The 12,006-nt window shown below is 41.8% G+C and overlaps 2 protein-coding genes across 2 annotated transcripts in view; one reads left to right on the forward strand and one right to left on the reverse strand.

Annotated features, from left to right (window-relative positions):
* Positions 1-8,206, forward strand: part of heg1 (heart development protein with EGF-like domains 1) — an 8,803-nt gene extending 597 nt beyond the window's left edge. The window contains exons 2-14 of the mRNA XM_010796677.1: positions 272-1,261; positions 2,545-3,047; positions 3,831-3,944; positions 4,154-4,276; positions 4,680-4,783; positions 4,893-4,948; positions 5,139-5,299; positions 5,964-6,098; positions 6,780-6,822; positions 6,917-6,954; positions 7,060-7,147; positions 7,441-7,618; positions 7,787-8,206. Of these exons, the coding sequence (XP_010794979.1) occupies positions 272-1,261; positions 2,545-3,047; positions 3,831-3,944; positions 4,154-4,276; positions 4,680-4,783; positions 4,893-4,948; positions 5,139-5,299; positions 5,964-6,098; positions 6,780-6,822; positions 6,917-6,954; positions 7,060-7,147; positions 7,441-7,618; positions 7,787-7,930 (2,677 nt within the window). The 3' untranslated portion in view covers positions 7,931-8,206. The remainder of the gene's footprint in view (positions 1-271; positions 1,262-2,544; positions 3,048-3,830; positions 3,945-4,153; positions 4,277-4,679; positions 4,784-4,892; positions 4,949-5,138; positions 5,300-5,963; positions 6,099-6,779; positions 6,823-6,916; positions 6,955-7,059; positions 7,148-7,440; positions 7,619-7,786) is intronic.
* Positions 8,207-11,910: 3,704 nt separating this feature from the next.
* Positions 11,911-12,006, reverse strand: part of LOC104967264 (probable GH family 25 lysozyme 3) — a 5,283-nt gene continuing 5,187 nt past the window's right edge. Inside the window, exon 3 of the mRNA XM_010796679.1 lies at positions 11,911-11,999. Coding sequence (XP_010794981.1) covers positions 11,911-11,999 — 89 coding nt within the window. The remainder of the gene's footprint in view (positions 12,000-12,006) is intronic.

Below are 12,006 nucleotides of genomic sequence, written 5' to 3' on the forward strand. Positions count from 1 at the left end.
TAATTGCATTACAGAAAATAAAGAACTTTATCACAATATTCTAATTTTCTGAGACAGTCCTGTATATCAGTTGGTTCTTGGTTTTAAACCTATACCCCATGCAGAATTTACAAATTGCATTTATACAAGAGAAAGTCTACATCAGGGTTTGCATGGGGTATAGGTTTAAAACCAAGAACCAACTGATATACAGGACTGTCTNGTATGTGTGTCGCGCCCGGCGGCACAGCACCGGCACGCACAGCGGCAGCGGCAGCAGCACCGGCGGCAGCAGCAGCGGCAGCAGCAGCACCGGCGGCAGCAGCAGTAGTGGCAGCGGCACCAGTGGCAGCAGCACCGGCAGCAGCAGCAGTAGCGGCGGCAGCAGCAGCGGCAGCAGCAGCAGCAGGGACTGGAAGGACTCCACCCTCACAGACCGGGTGACAGGCGCCTCCCCCGCTGTGTCCTGGGAGGCTTCTTCCCAGATGATGACAGATGAGGCCAGACTCCCTCAGGACAGCCCGGACACCACCCTCAGACAAGGAGATGCTTGGACGTCCCACACAGCCGTCCACACCGACAGCACCTACACCTCCACTGACATCAGCCGCGCTGGGGAGAGGACCCTGCTGTCCGTCACCTCCTCTTCCAGCAACCACACCTCCTCCACCTTTACAGAGGACTCCAACTCCCATCAGGCCCCCTCCACCTTGGGTATTTCTGCTACGGACACTGAGGACTACACCCGCAGCGCCAGGACTGACAGCGGGGACACAACAGACCTACAACATAGTACCAGTTCCTTTAAGGCGGGATATCCAGAGACCGGGAGTTCAGGAGGGACCCAGAGTTTCACCGGACAACATAATGCTACCGACCCTCGATACACCGCCACATCAGAGGAGACCTCCGACTCGACGCCGCCTCTCAGAGTGACGGAGCTCAGCACTGAGAGATCTGAAGTGTCCGTGTCTTCCTCACCATCCGTCACCTCGCCTGCAGGAGGTCCTGTAAACGTCTCCTGGACAGAGCAGGGGCGGGGCTTCAGTGTGACCGCCTCCACTGAGTCCTCCAGCGGGGGGCACAGCTCCAGCACCCAGAACCAGGAGGGCACTGAGGGGGCTTCAGCCCACACCAGGGAGGACCTCGGGGACGTGGGCCTGACCATAGCACCCCCTACTGTCAGCAGTGGAACATCGGAAGTGGACCGTCCGCTAACAGACACTCCAGTGTTGGTTACTGATGCCTTCCTCACCACCACAGCTGGTACTGTTGCAGACAGGTACGTTTTTATAATTATTTATCAAACAATAGTATATGTTTTTCAGAACATCTAGGAAAGAGCAATAAAATAACTCATACATATATTATTTTCTAATTCATTCCGAATGCTGCTTAGACTAGTTGCAGTGTGATAGTATCACCAATATACAAATACAAATACAGACTTCTAGCAACCTTTTGAGCTACTATTGTTCGAAAAGAGTTAAAGACACCGCACACAACACACTGCTCTTTTTGATCCACAACGTTAATTGCAGTGGCGAACCGTCAGGGCCTTTGAGGTATTCAGAGAATACCCTGGAACACTCAGATAAAACAAACAAAAAATCGATTTAATTATATAAATAAAATGTAATAAAATGTATATACAATGAATAAATGAGAATTGTATCTGTGTTGTTGATCTGTAATATTACAGTGTTACGTTGATTTGTTTGTCCTTCTCGGACCATGCACTGCGCATTTCAGTGGTTTTGTGTTAGAAAAGAAAGCAACCAATCAGATCTTGTTCTGGGTCTCTGGGTTGAATATCCTTCAACCAAGGTATTACATCCTTGATCGAATTCCCTGGCCGTTGCACTGAATGAGAGCGTACGTTTGGACTGACAGTTTGATCAACCAATCATATATTGATTTGTAGCCAACAATGTAGCAATGGGCTTTCAGAGTTCCCCTCGGTTCCAGGGTACTCGAGAAGGCCCGCTAGTTAACTGGCTCGAGACAGAGGACCTAGATAAATGCGACGAAGCAGTTCATGCCATTTTATTGTTTTTAACGTTGAAATGACAAGTACAACAGGCGAAGATGAAGTTGTTGCGGAATTGTTGTGAGTACCCTTTTTGAAGACGACAATTCAGTGAAAAGACGGACATTATAACGCCGGGGGGGCGGCAGCAAGGGGTTTGTGTGTCTACAGAAGGTCCAGTTGTGATAGACACGGTTCGCCACTGGTTAATTGAGACTTATCTTCGAGGAGATTATACCATGTTGAATGGCAGACAGAATTGCAAAGTGAAAGCAAGTCTTATAGGGAACCAATCTAAACGCATATCATTTGAGTACCTTGCATCTTGCAGTGAATCATTTTAACTCTTAATGATAATTTAAAGCAAAAACATATTTTGCTACTCAACAAAGTACCTTACTGATTGAAAGTTTGAAACATCAACTCTAGCACCCCCCGCTGACTGAAGCCTTCTTTTGTTTGAAATGAGCAATCACGTCCTCATTTTTGATAGATTAAAAATAATTTGTACGTACTTATTATTATTTCTTTAACAGACCAAAGATAATAGAGGAAGACACTTTTAAAGCCACTTCCTCCTCGACCACCACCACCTCCACTCCTCTAGCTCCAACCTCATCCTCCAGGTTCAGCAGCCCCGCCATCAGCTCTACCACAGATTCGCCCCCCGAGGCCACCGTCCTGTACACTACCCCCTCCACTACCCCCTTCACTACCCCCTTCACCACCTCCTCCACCCTGGCCCTGCTGACCTCTGCAGCTCACCCGACTCACCGGGTGTCCCCCAGCCAAACCCAGTGGCCCTCAACTGGGATGGATAACCCCACAAGCACCACCACCCTGCAGATGGAAACCAGCACCAGCATGCCGGGAATCACCACGACTCAAAGCCACATAACCACCACCTACACCACCAGTACCCCCACCAAGAGTACAGAGGCTCTGCAGACCCCCGGAAAGAAACAGACAGAGGGGGGAACAACACAGCTGGTGGGGACCACTTCACCCACCAAGGCACCAACCCCACCAACACCACCAAGTCAGTGTTTTGTACTTACTTAATTTCCAGATGACCAACCTTGACATGTCGTTTCCACACACGATGTGTCCCAGATTATATTTTCTTGCATGTGTATCCATTGTTTTTGAACATTATATTTGCAGAGTAGATAAAATAATTTAACACTTATATTATTCAAATGTGCTTTAAAGAAGAATTACAAAAAAACATGACGACACATAATTTGGCATTTGATATCTTCAAAACAACATAAAAAAAAGTTTTCTCTACCACTCTCCCAAGCACCTGTAATAAAGAGGCAGTCAAACGGCTTTTAACAACACCATTTTCATCATAACATCATAAAGTATGAATTCAAAGCGGCATTCAAAAGCCTCATCTCATACGTAGAATGTAAAAGAAATGACATCAAAAAAGCATTGAACATTAAAGATAATGTTAAGACATTATTTTAGAACGATTAGAGGTAGATTCAAAGGCAGTTTAGTTTGTTCAAATGACTGAAGATCCGTTCTCTAATGTCTGAAGAAGGTGCTTTCTTTTCGTTGATGCATTTCGAAATCCTCGACTTTAAAGTGACTTTGATGCTGATGGTACCGCAGTGATGTCTCTACTTAATTATATGTTTGGAAAACTGAGTATCAATGCAAAGAAGGAAACCTATCGCAGAAATAGAAAAGTATCTATATAAAAAGAGATTGACGAGCCGTAAAGAATATCAGTATGAAACAACTGTACGTGTCAAATGATTACACTGTTTTGAACTATTTGAATGGCTTTTGTGTTCTTTCTGAACTGCAGGAAACCCTTGTGTGTCAAACCCTTGTATGAACGGAGGGATGTGTGTGAGCTATTTAGGGCATCAGTTCACCTGCCACTGTCAGCAGGCATGGACCGGACTGACCTGCAACCAGGGTGAGCTGCTCTCTTATTACTCACAACACTATCAGCAGCATGCACTTGAACTGCTGTGTTTCAATTTAAGCAAGCATGAAATATCCAGAAAAGCATAATGAAAATGCTCTTTATCTAAATAATGCAGAGGATTATGATACGTGTCAAGGTTTCAGTGAGAACCCTTTCAGAAATGGTTTTGTAATATGTCCATGTGCTTGTGTTTCCAGATGTGGATGAGTGTGAGAGTGACCCCTGCCCCGTCGGCTCCAGATGTGTGAACACCAGAGGGTCCTTCAGCTGCGAGTGTCCGCTCGGCTTCGACCTGGAGGACGGGCGCACCTGCACCAGAGGTAAAACCCTCTAAATACATAACAGAATCACAGCCCTACGAAAAAATATGGTACATTATAGTTGCTCACATTCTAGAAAAAAAAATGTTAAAAAAAACGTATACAAAAAAATAGAACCAACCGTGTAAAAATATGTGCATTATACCTCAATGTACAGGAAAAAATTGTAGATACAATTGTGGAAAAATATGTACACTTCAATATAAATAAGAATGAAATACAGTATCAATGCCGGAGTATTGCAAAGTTGAATACTTGCAAACAGTTTTTGTACTCATAAGTCAATATTGCACGGTTGAATATATAAATAAAAACATTCAATATAGTTGCTAACTATTTTGAGAATATAAAGATAATGCACAAGTTGTTTCCCCTAAAGCCAACAGTATTTTTCCCTCCGTAGCAAAGACGTTTCTGGGCACATTCAGAGTCAACAGGCTTCCACATGACCCTCTTATCTTCAAGAGCGCCACCATGCATGAGATCCAGAGAGAGATCCTCCAGCTGGTGAGAGGCCGTCCACATCACCCTGTGTCCCTGCTCTTTCTGATTACATCTCCATTAGGCCTATGTGTACTGTACCTGCTGCTCACTCTCTTCCTGCTTTCCTCCTCAGCTCAATGCTTCGTTGTCAGTCCTACGAGGTTACAGCCGCTCAATGCTGACTAAGAAGTAAGTCCTTGCCGTAGTTGAACGTGTTATTCTTGTACTTTTTCTGTAATTTCTAAAATCACAAGATGAAAACATTAACATTTATAGGCCTGGATTAGAAGAAAAACTAAGGAAGACAAAACAATTGTATTGTTTTTGACTTAACAATGCAACATGGACGTTTTGCTACCTCTGACCTGTTCCCCCACAGAGAGGAGGACGGGGTTCATATCTCAGCTGTCCACATGTTTTCCATTTCCACCGATGTGACGAGCGCCAAGGTTTACAACCGCATCAAGAGGTCTCTCAGCAACTGCAGCTCCTCTCTGGCCCACTGCCGCATGGTGCTGCACCACCAGCTCACTTATCATGGTAAACTTTGACAATTATTCTAATAAACATTATTGTTTTTTTCTGTGCTCATCTTTTAACTGTTTTCTCTACCATAAGTAGCTGTGAGTTTGTTTACAGCCACTAGAGGGCATAATAAAGCTTTACACAGTTGCTGAAGTTACATCATTACATCACTCAGAAACGTCATCATACAGCTGTGTGCAATAACTTACTTATTGACTCGTTTACATTTTGTACTGCCTTGACCGTATTGTTCTTGTATTTGTATGGTAATGTTGTATTGTTTTGGAAGCGCACTATTCTATGTATCATAGGTCCAATTTAAAGTCGCTTTATATATTATATATTAAACGTTTTAGCTTGTATTGTGAGAATTATACTTATACTGTCTGTTATGTGTGATTGCACTATCGGGATTGCTTGGAGTTTCGCTGTGTGTAGTGACAATAAAGGAATCTAATCTAATCGATATTTCACTACGCTTTACTACAGGAAATCATACAGTAACAGCGAATACAAGCATCTAATACCATGAAAATATAACAACACTGTGAATTAAGATATTCTGAGGGAAACAAGGAGGCTGGTTTGGTGTTTTCTTACATCCTGGTGTGACAGACGGAGAGCAGATTCCTGTGTTGTTGCAGAAGTCATGACGAGTTGTGTCCACTCTGTGTTCCAGTGGAAAGTCTGTGTGTGGCCCAGAAGACTGAGTGTGACGCAGAGCGCTCCTCCTGCACGGACAGCAGCGGCACGGCCAGCTGCCAGTGTCTCCACGGATACTACAAACACACCCCCGACGACCTGTCCTGCTTAGGTGAGCTGAGTGCGCATCTTTAATATTGTTTATGCTTTATTCACCAATTTTTGCATACACATGTAGACAATTTGGAGAGTTTTTTTTCACCTGGCTGTCAGGAGGTTGTACTCTCTCACCTCCCTCCCCCCTCTCTCCCTCTCCCCCTTGCCCCCACTGGACTTTAACACCTCCCACACACTCAGACACTCAAATCCAACACCAGACACTTTTTACGCTGCAATGGACAATCTTGCACTAATGTACATTTCCCAAGATATTGAAGTGACTGTTATTTTGTATATATTGATAGTTGTGCTTTTATTTATGTCTTAATGTGTGCATATGTATACATGTGTCTGTTGATTGTGTTTATATACAGTATAGGGTATACATATTTTTATACATATTTATATATATTTGTATTTTTGTATTCGGGATTGTTGGAAACGTAATTCCGATCTCTCTGGCTGTACACACAAACTGAAAGATTGACAATAAAGTTGACTTTGACTTTTGATGAAATAAGTAGAAACATATATATTATTGATTTAAAAAACGTTAAAAAGGCACAAATAAGTTACAGGCAAAGTTAAAGTAAATAACAATGAGGTTATGGATAATGCTAAAAGAAAAGCAAGAGGGATCTAAGAAGAAAAAAAAAGTGAAGAGCTTCTTTTCAACAAAACATGTCTGTTTCAGAATGTGGGGATGGCTACAAGCTGGAAAATGACACCTGTGTTCCGTAAGTTGATTTATTGTTTCCTTTCAGTACTGATAACTTATTCTGTACTATTCAAATCTAAATTCTCACTGCAGACTCTGGGTCTACTTTACAGGTGCATGTTCGGATTTGGAGGTTTCAACTGTGGGAATTGTAAGTGGCTTTTAAACTCAGCTTTAATAGAGGATGCCTTTGTAAACAATTCGCACATTTGATTTAATCATATAAGCATTCAAATGTTGTGATTTCATATTTCAGTTTACAAGCTGATTGCAACCGTGGTGTCGCCTGCAGGGGGCGCTATGCTCCTCATCCTCATCATCGCTCTCATTGTCGTCTGTTGCAAGTGAGTTGCTGTTATTCATTTAGCACAGAAATGTGTTTTGGTTTGCATTCAATTCGTCTTTTTTATTCCTAAACTGACATTTTCTATTCGATTATTTATTTTTTGTACACACTAATCTGCCTTTCTCTACTTTATTTTCAAGATGCAGATTAAAAAACAAGTGATCGTTTAAGCATCAGTTCACCCAAATGACCAAAACACACATTTCTTGCCTTTCAATGATTTGATGAAGTGAATCAGCTTGATGGAATGTGGCAAAGGTTTCACTTTTATAAACCCGTTTGATCTCCAAGGAAAGACAAGAACGACATAAACAAGATCATCTTCAAGAGTGGCGACATGCAGATGTCCCCGTATGCGGACTTCCCCAAAAATAACCGCATATCCACGGAGTGGGGCAGGGAGACCATCGAGATGCAAGAGAACGGCAGCACCAAGAACCTGCTTCAGATGACTGACATTTACTACTCTGTAAGTGGACATACAACACTACTCATTTCTATCTCACACACCTTCATTCGTCTTCATTGTTCAAGTTAAGGCTTTGATTTTTGGGTTTGAATACCACTAATAAATCACTATATAAGTCAAAACAAACATCTCAAACATTATTGTTCCTTTCTGTGCTCTTTTCCTCAGCCTGCGCTACGTAACTCAGACCTGGAGAGAAACGGCCTGTACCCGTTTACAGGCCTGCCGGGGTCCCGCCATTCGTGCATCTACCCCGCCCAGTGGAACCCATCCTTCATCAGTGAAGATTCACGAAGAAGAGACTACTTCTAACTGCCCCACCTTGATCAAACACACACACACACACACACACACACACACACACACACACACACACACACACACACACACACACACACACACACACCCAGAGAATGGCCATCTCTTCTACTGATAATTATGATGCGTTATAATGGGTTTCTCTCACGGTCAGAATGCTACCTAGCACCCATTTGACCATCAGCATTCATGGTGGTGTGTGGGTGTGTGTGTGTGTGTGTGTGTGTGTGTGTGTGTGTGTGTGTGTGTGTGTGTGTGTGTGTGTGTGTGTGTGTGTGTGTGTGTGTGTGTGTGTGTGTGTGTGTGTGTGTGTGTGTGTGTGTGTGTGTGTGTGGGTGGGTGTGGAAGTGCTCATCTTTTGCAAGTGAAATGTGTCCCATAGTGTTATTGTGTGACCATTTCAGTGTTTTTGCATGCTTTAGCTCATTTACTTCAACTCACTCTCACACATTGCATTTCTTCTGTTTTGTTAAAGACTGTTTAATGTGTTTTGATGTGCCTCCCAGACAGTCACTGATTCTCATTTACTTCACTGTGGAAAACAATTTGTAGACGCTTTAAACGTGCGTGAGGTAGGTGATCCATGACAGTAAACAATCATATCTGCCGCGTTGCTGCCTGGTAATGCACTGCAGATTATCGTGAAAAAATCTGCTCTGCATTAATGCACAATGATTATTAATGCAGATGTGATGTTTACTCACTAGACAGGAATCATTGAATGTAGGAATGTGGGAAAACACGTTCAAATAATATAGAAAACAACAGTGATATACTCTTTATGTGATGTGTAGCAAATAGACTAGAACATGCAAAAACATGGAAATGGTCCTTTGAGTGCTGAAATATGAAAACCTGCGTGCTACTGCTGTGATTAAAAACTGTCTACATAATGTGGCATTTCTGATCCATGTTCCATGTTGGTCTCAACAGTGCAAGGCTCCCTAGAACTGAACAGAAACAGAGGCACAACTTCGTTTGATTTTTTGACCTTTCTAAACCAGCAATGGACCGTCAAATGATTGGTTTGGGTGAGCAGGCTTTTCTTTTAATCAATGTTCCTCTCATCCTCATCAGCCTCACTGCGAACATCTTCTATGCATCTTGCTTGATCTTCTGCAAAACCCAAAGACTCAAGCAGCCTTTAAAGATGCTTCTGGTAGTCCTTGTCTGGTGCTCTATTACTTATTGTGTCTCTCTGGCCCTTCTGTATTGGTTATTACATACAGAGAATCATGTTGAAGTGTTTATCGTGGCGTGGGGGGTTGTGGAGTGCTATATGAGCAATAGCATGGCATGTTCGGTGTTGCTGAACTTTTATTACTATATCCAGATTGTCCCTCTACAGCGAGCTTTTCTGATCTGGGTAAAGAGGAACATTAAGATTCTCATTTACATGGTTTTGCTTTTTGACGGGATCATTTTCTTGTTTTATAGTGTCATTTCTACAGCAGGTACATTTATTCACACCATAACTCGTGTCAACGGTACATTGACTGAATATTGGAATGATGGACTTCTCCAGGCAGTCACTGCTTGTTTCATCATTGTACAAGTGCATACCCTGTTATGTCTATGTATTATCTCGGTTTCTAGCTTTTCCACAGCCCACTACTTGCATAGACACATAAAAACAGTGACACAGGGCAACATCTACTCCGCCACTATGAAAATTAAAAGTCAGATAAGGGTCACCATCACTGGGATCATTCAAGGAGTCCTTTTTTTACTCTTTGCCACTTTCACTTTCCTTTATTCTTTCACCTCCAACTTATCCCCACATTTTTACTTCAGTGCCTGGATAGATTTAACAGTCTCCACGATATACATATCCGGCACCACAGTGAACTTGGGCATTGGTCAGGCTATATTCAGGCAAAAGGTAGCCAATGCCTGGAAGGCAATCACATCAATGTGTGGTGTTGGCATGAACACAAATGATGTGAAATCGCACTCTAGCCAGTTGACATCAGTTGAAATAGCAACTATAACTGTTGATGTCCGAATGTAAGTGTGATTATTAGATGTTTGCGATGGTAGTGTTGCTAGGAATCATTGAATACAGTGTAATGTTTCAATTGATGAATGGAATAGCAACATAATTACGTAAATGTCCCTTTTAACGCAACTCTAGTGGGTTGTATTATGGACAAAGCAGTATCAGAAGAGGTTCACTTCATGCTTTGACAAGCAACAGATAATATCCACATGCAATGATTGTATGTAAACACATTATTGTACCAAGCCTCTGATTAAACAGAAATTGAAGTGTGAGTAGAAGCAGATGTGACAGTGTTTAAAAAAGCATTTTGTGTGACTTCAACATTAAAGGAGAACTCAGACTTTCAGACAAGATGTTGAACTACCACGTAAGGAGGGACACTACCTAATTTGTGCACACATGATACATTTTCAAGCCATAGAAGAAGCTTTTCAAGTTGGAAAAAATATCCCTTTTGACATCAATAGGTTGTCTTATGAAACACCCTTATGAGTTGCATCATGGGAGGTAGAATCTTGTGTTTTAGGAGTTAAACCTATAAAGACCTCAGATTGTGACCTTTCCCTTTTTCTAAATCTGTCTCCTATTGCTCCATAGCTTCACAGTGAAATCAGTAACACTTTCAATGATGCTCAGATCTATAATGCATCATAAACATATTAATTGTCATATTTAGCTTACAGCACAATTATGCAAACTCATAATTCATTCAGTATTTTATAAAAATATGCATGGCTCATTATAAAGGATTCTATAATTAATAATAAGTGTAAGTAATTATCGTATGCTTTATAATCACTGGTTCTTCCTGAAATGTTAATGCAAACCTATGTCTAAATGTATAGAGCATATGATTACATTACTACAAATATATTATAATAAACTGTGGGAAATATAAAATAATATTGAAGTACTAAGATACTTGTACTTATAAATCCTTACAAGAGGTAAAGTAAAATAAATCTTAAAGGGCGTTCTGAATGTTTGCTTTTAGTTATAATCATTTATTTCATTTTAAGCATTGGGCCTCCGAGTTGTTGTCACCAAATTATCAAGAAACTACTGTATTCCTACTTGTTTTTGCAATTTAATGGTAATTTTAATATTCCAATTTGCATGTGATGCAAATACCTGCGAAGCTACTATGCTCAGAGTTGGAGTACCTTACAGGTTTCCTCTGTCAGAGGACCACAAAGGAGGAATTTACTGATCTATGTGCATCTCCCAACAATGTGCAGCTGCATCAGGTGCTTCTCAGGATACGAACTGAACACTTCAGAGTGAATAAAGGACTTGCACACTGACGGATCTCTAGACAAGCGTTTCAACACAACGGGATCTTCATCAGAGTTACAAAACATAAGGATGGAATATCTACTCTGTGACCTGATCAACAGGCCTATTGCTACTTTCAACATCGTGGCTAATGCGTTTTACATCTTCTGCATGGTCTGTCCACTAAACGGAGAAAAGGTCAGACAACCTCTGAAGCTTCTCCTGTGGGCCTTGACATGCTGTACAATAACATGCCTGGTGTCAGCTACTGTGTTGTCCTTCACTGAATTAAAATATGTCATGTTGTATTTTAGAAAAGCCTTATATTTGTTGTATATATCTAGTGTGGCCACTAGTATGACCTCATCTGTTTGGCTGAACTTCTTCTACTACACCCAGATTGTACCTGCGCAGAGAGCTCTCTCCATCTGGATTAAGAAGAATATCAAGTCGGTCATCTACTGCATTTGGCTTGCTGAGAGAATTTTTGTTGTGTGTGATGTCATGGAAGTACAATATCGTACTTTAGGGAATTATACATTTTTGATGGCTACAGTTACAATTTCATGGTATATAATGACACAATTAATTTACAATCTGAATCGAAGATGCCGAATGACATTATGGCGTATGTGGTGAGGACCTACATGATTTTATCTCTGTGTGTGATGGTGATGACGAGTCATTGTACTGTAGTCTACCTGTGTGGACACATGCGTCGTATGGTAGCAAACGGACAGCCAGTGTCCCATCCACGGTTACGCAGCCAGGTGAGGGTCACCGTCACTGGCAT

The sequence above is a fragment of the Notothenia coriiceps genome, unplaced genomic scaffold, assembly GCF_000735185.1.
Source record: "Notothenia coriiceps isolate Sejong01 unplaced genomic scaffold, NC01 NC01_scaffold00037250, whole genome shotgun sequence".
NCBI classification, from domain to species: domain Eukaryota; kingdom Metazoa; phylum Chordata; class Actinopteri; order Perciformes; family Nototheniidae; genus Notothenia; species Notothenia coriiceps.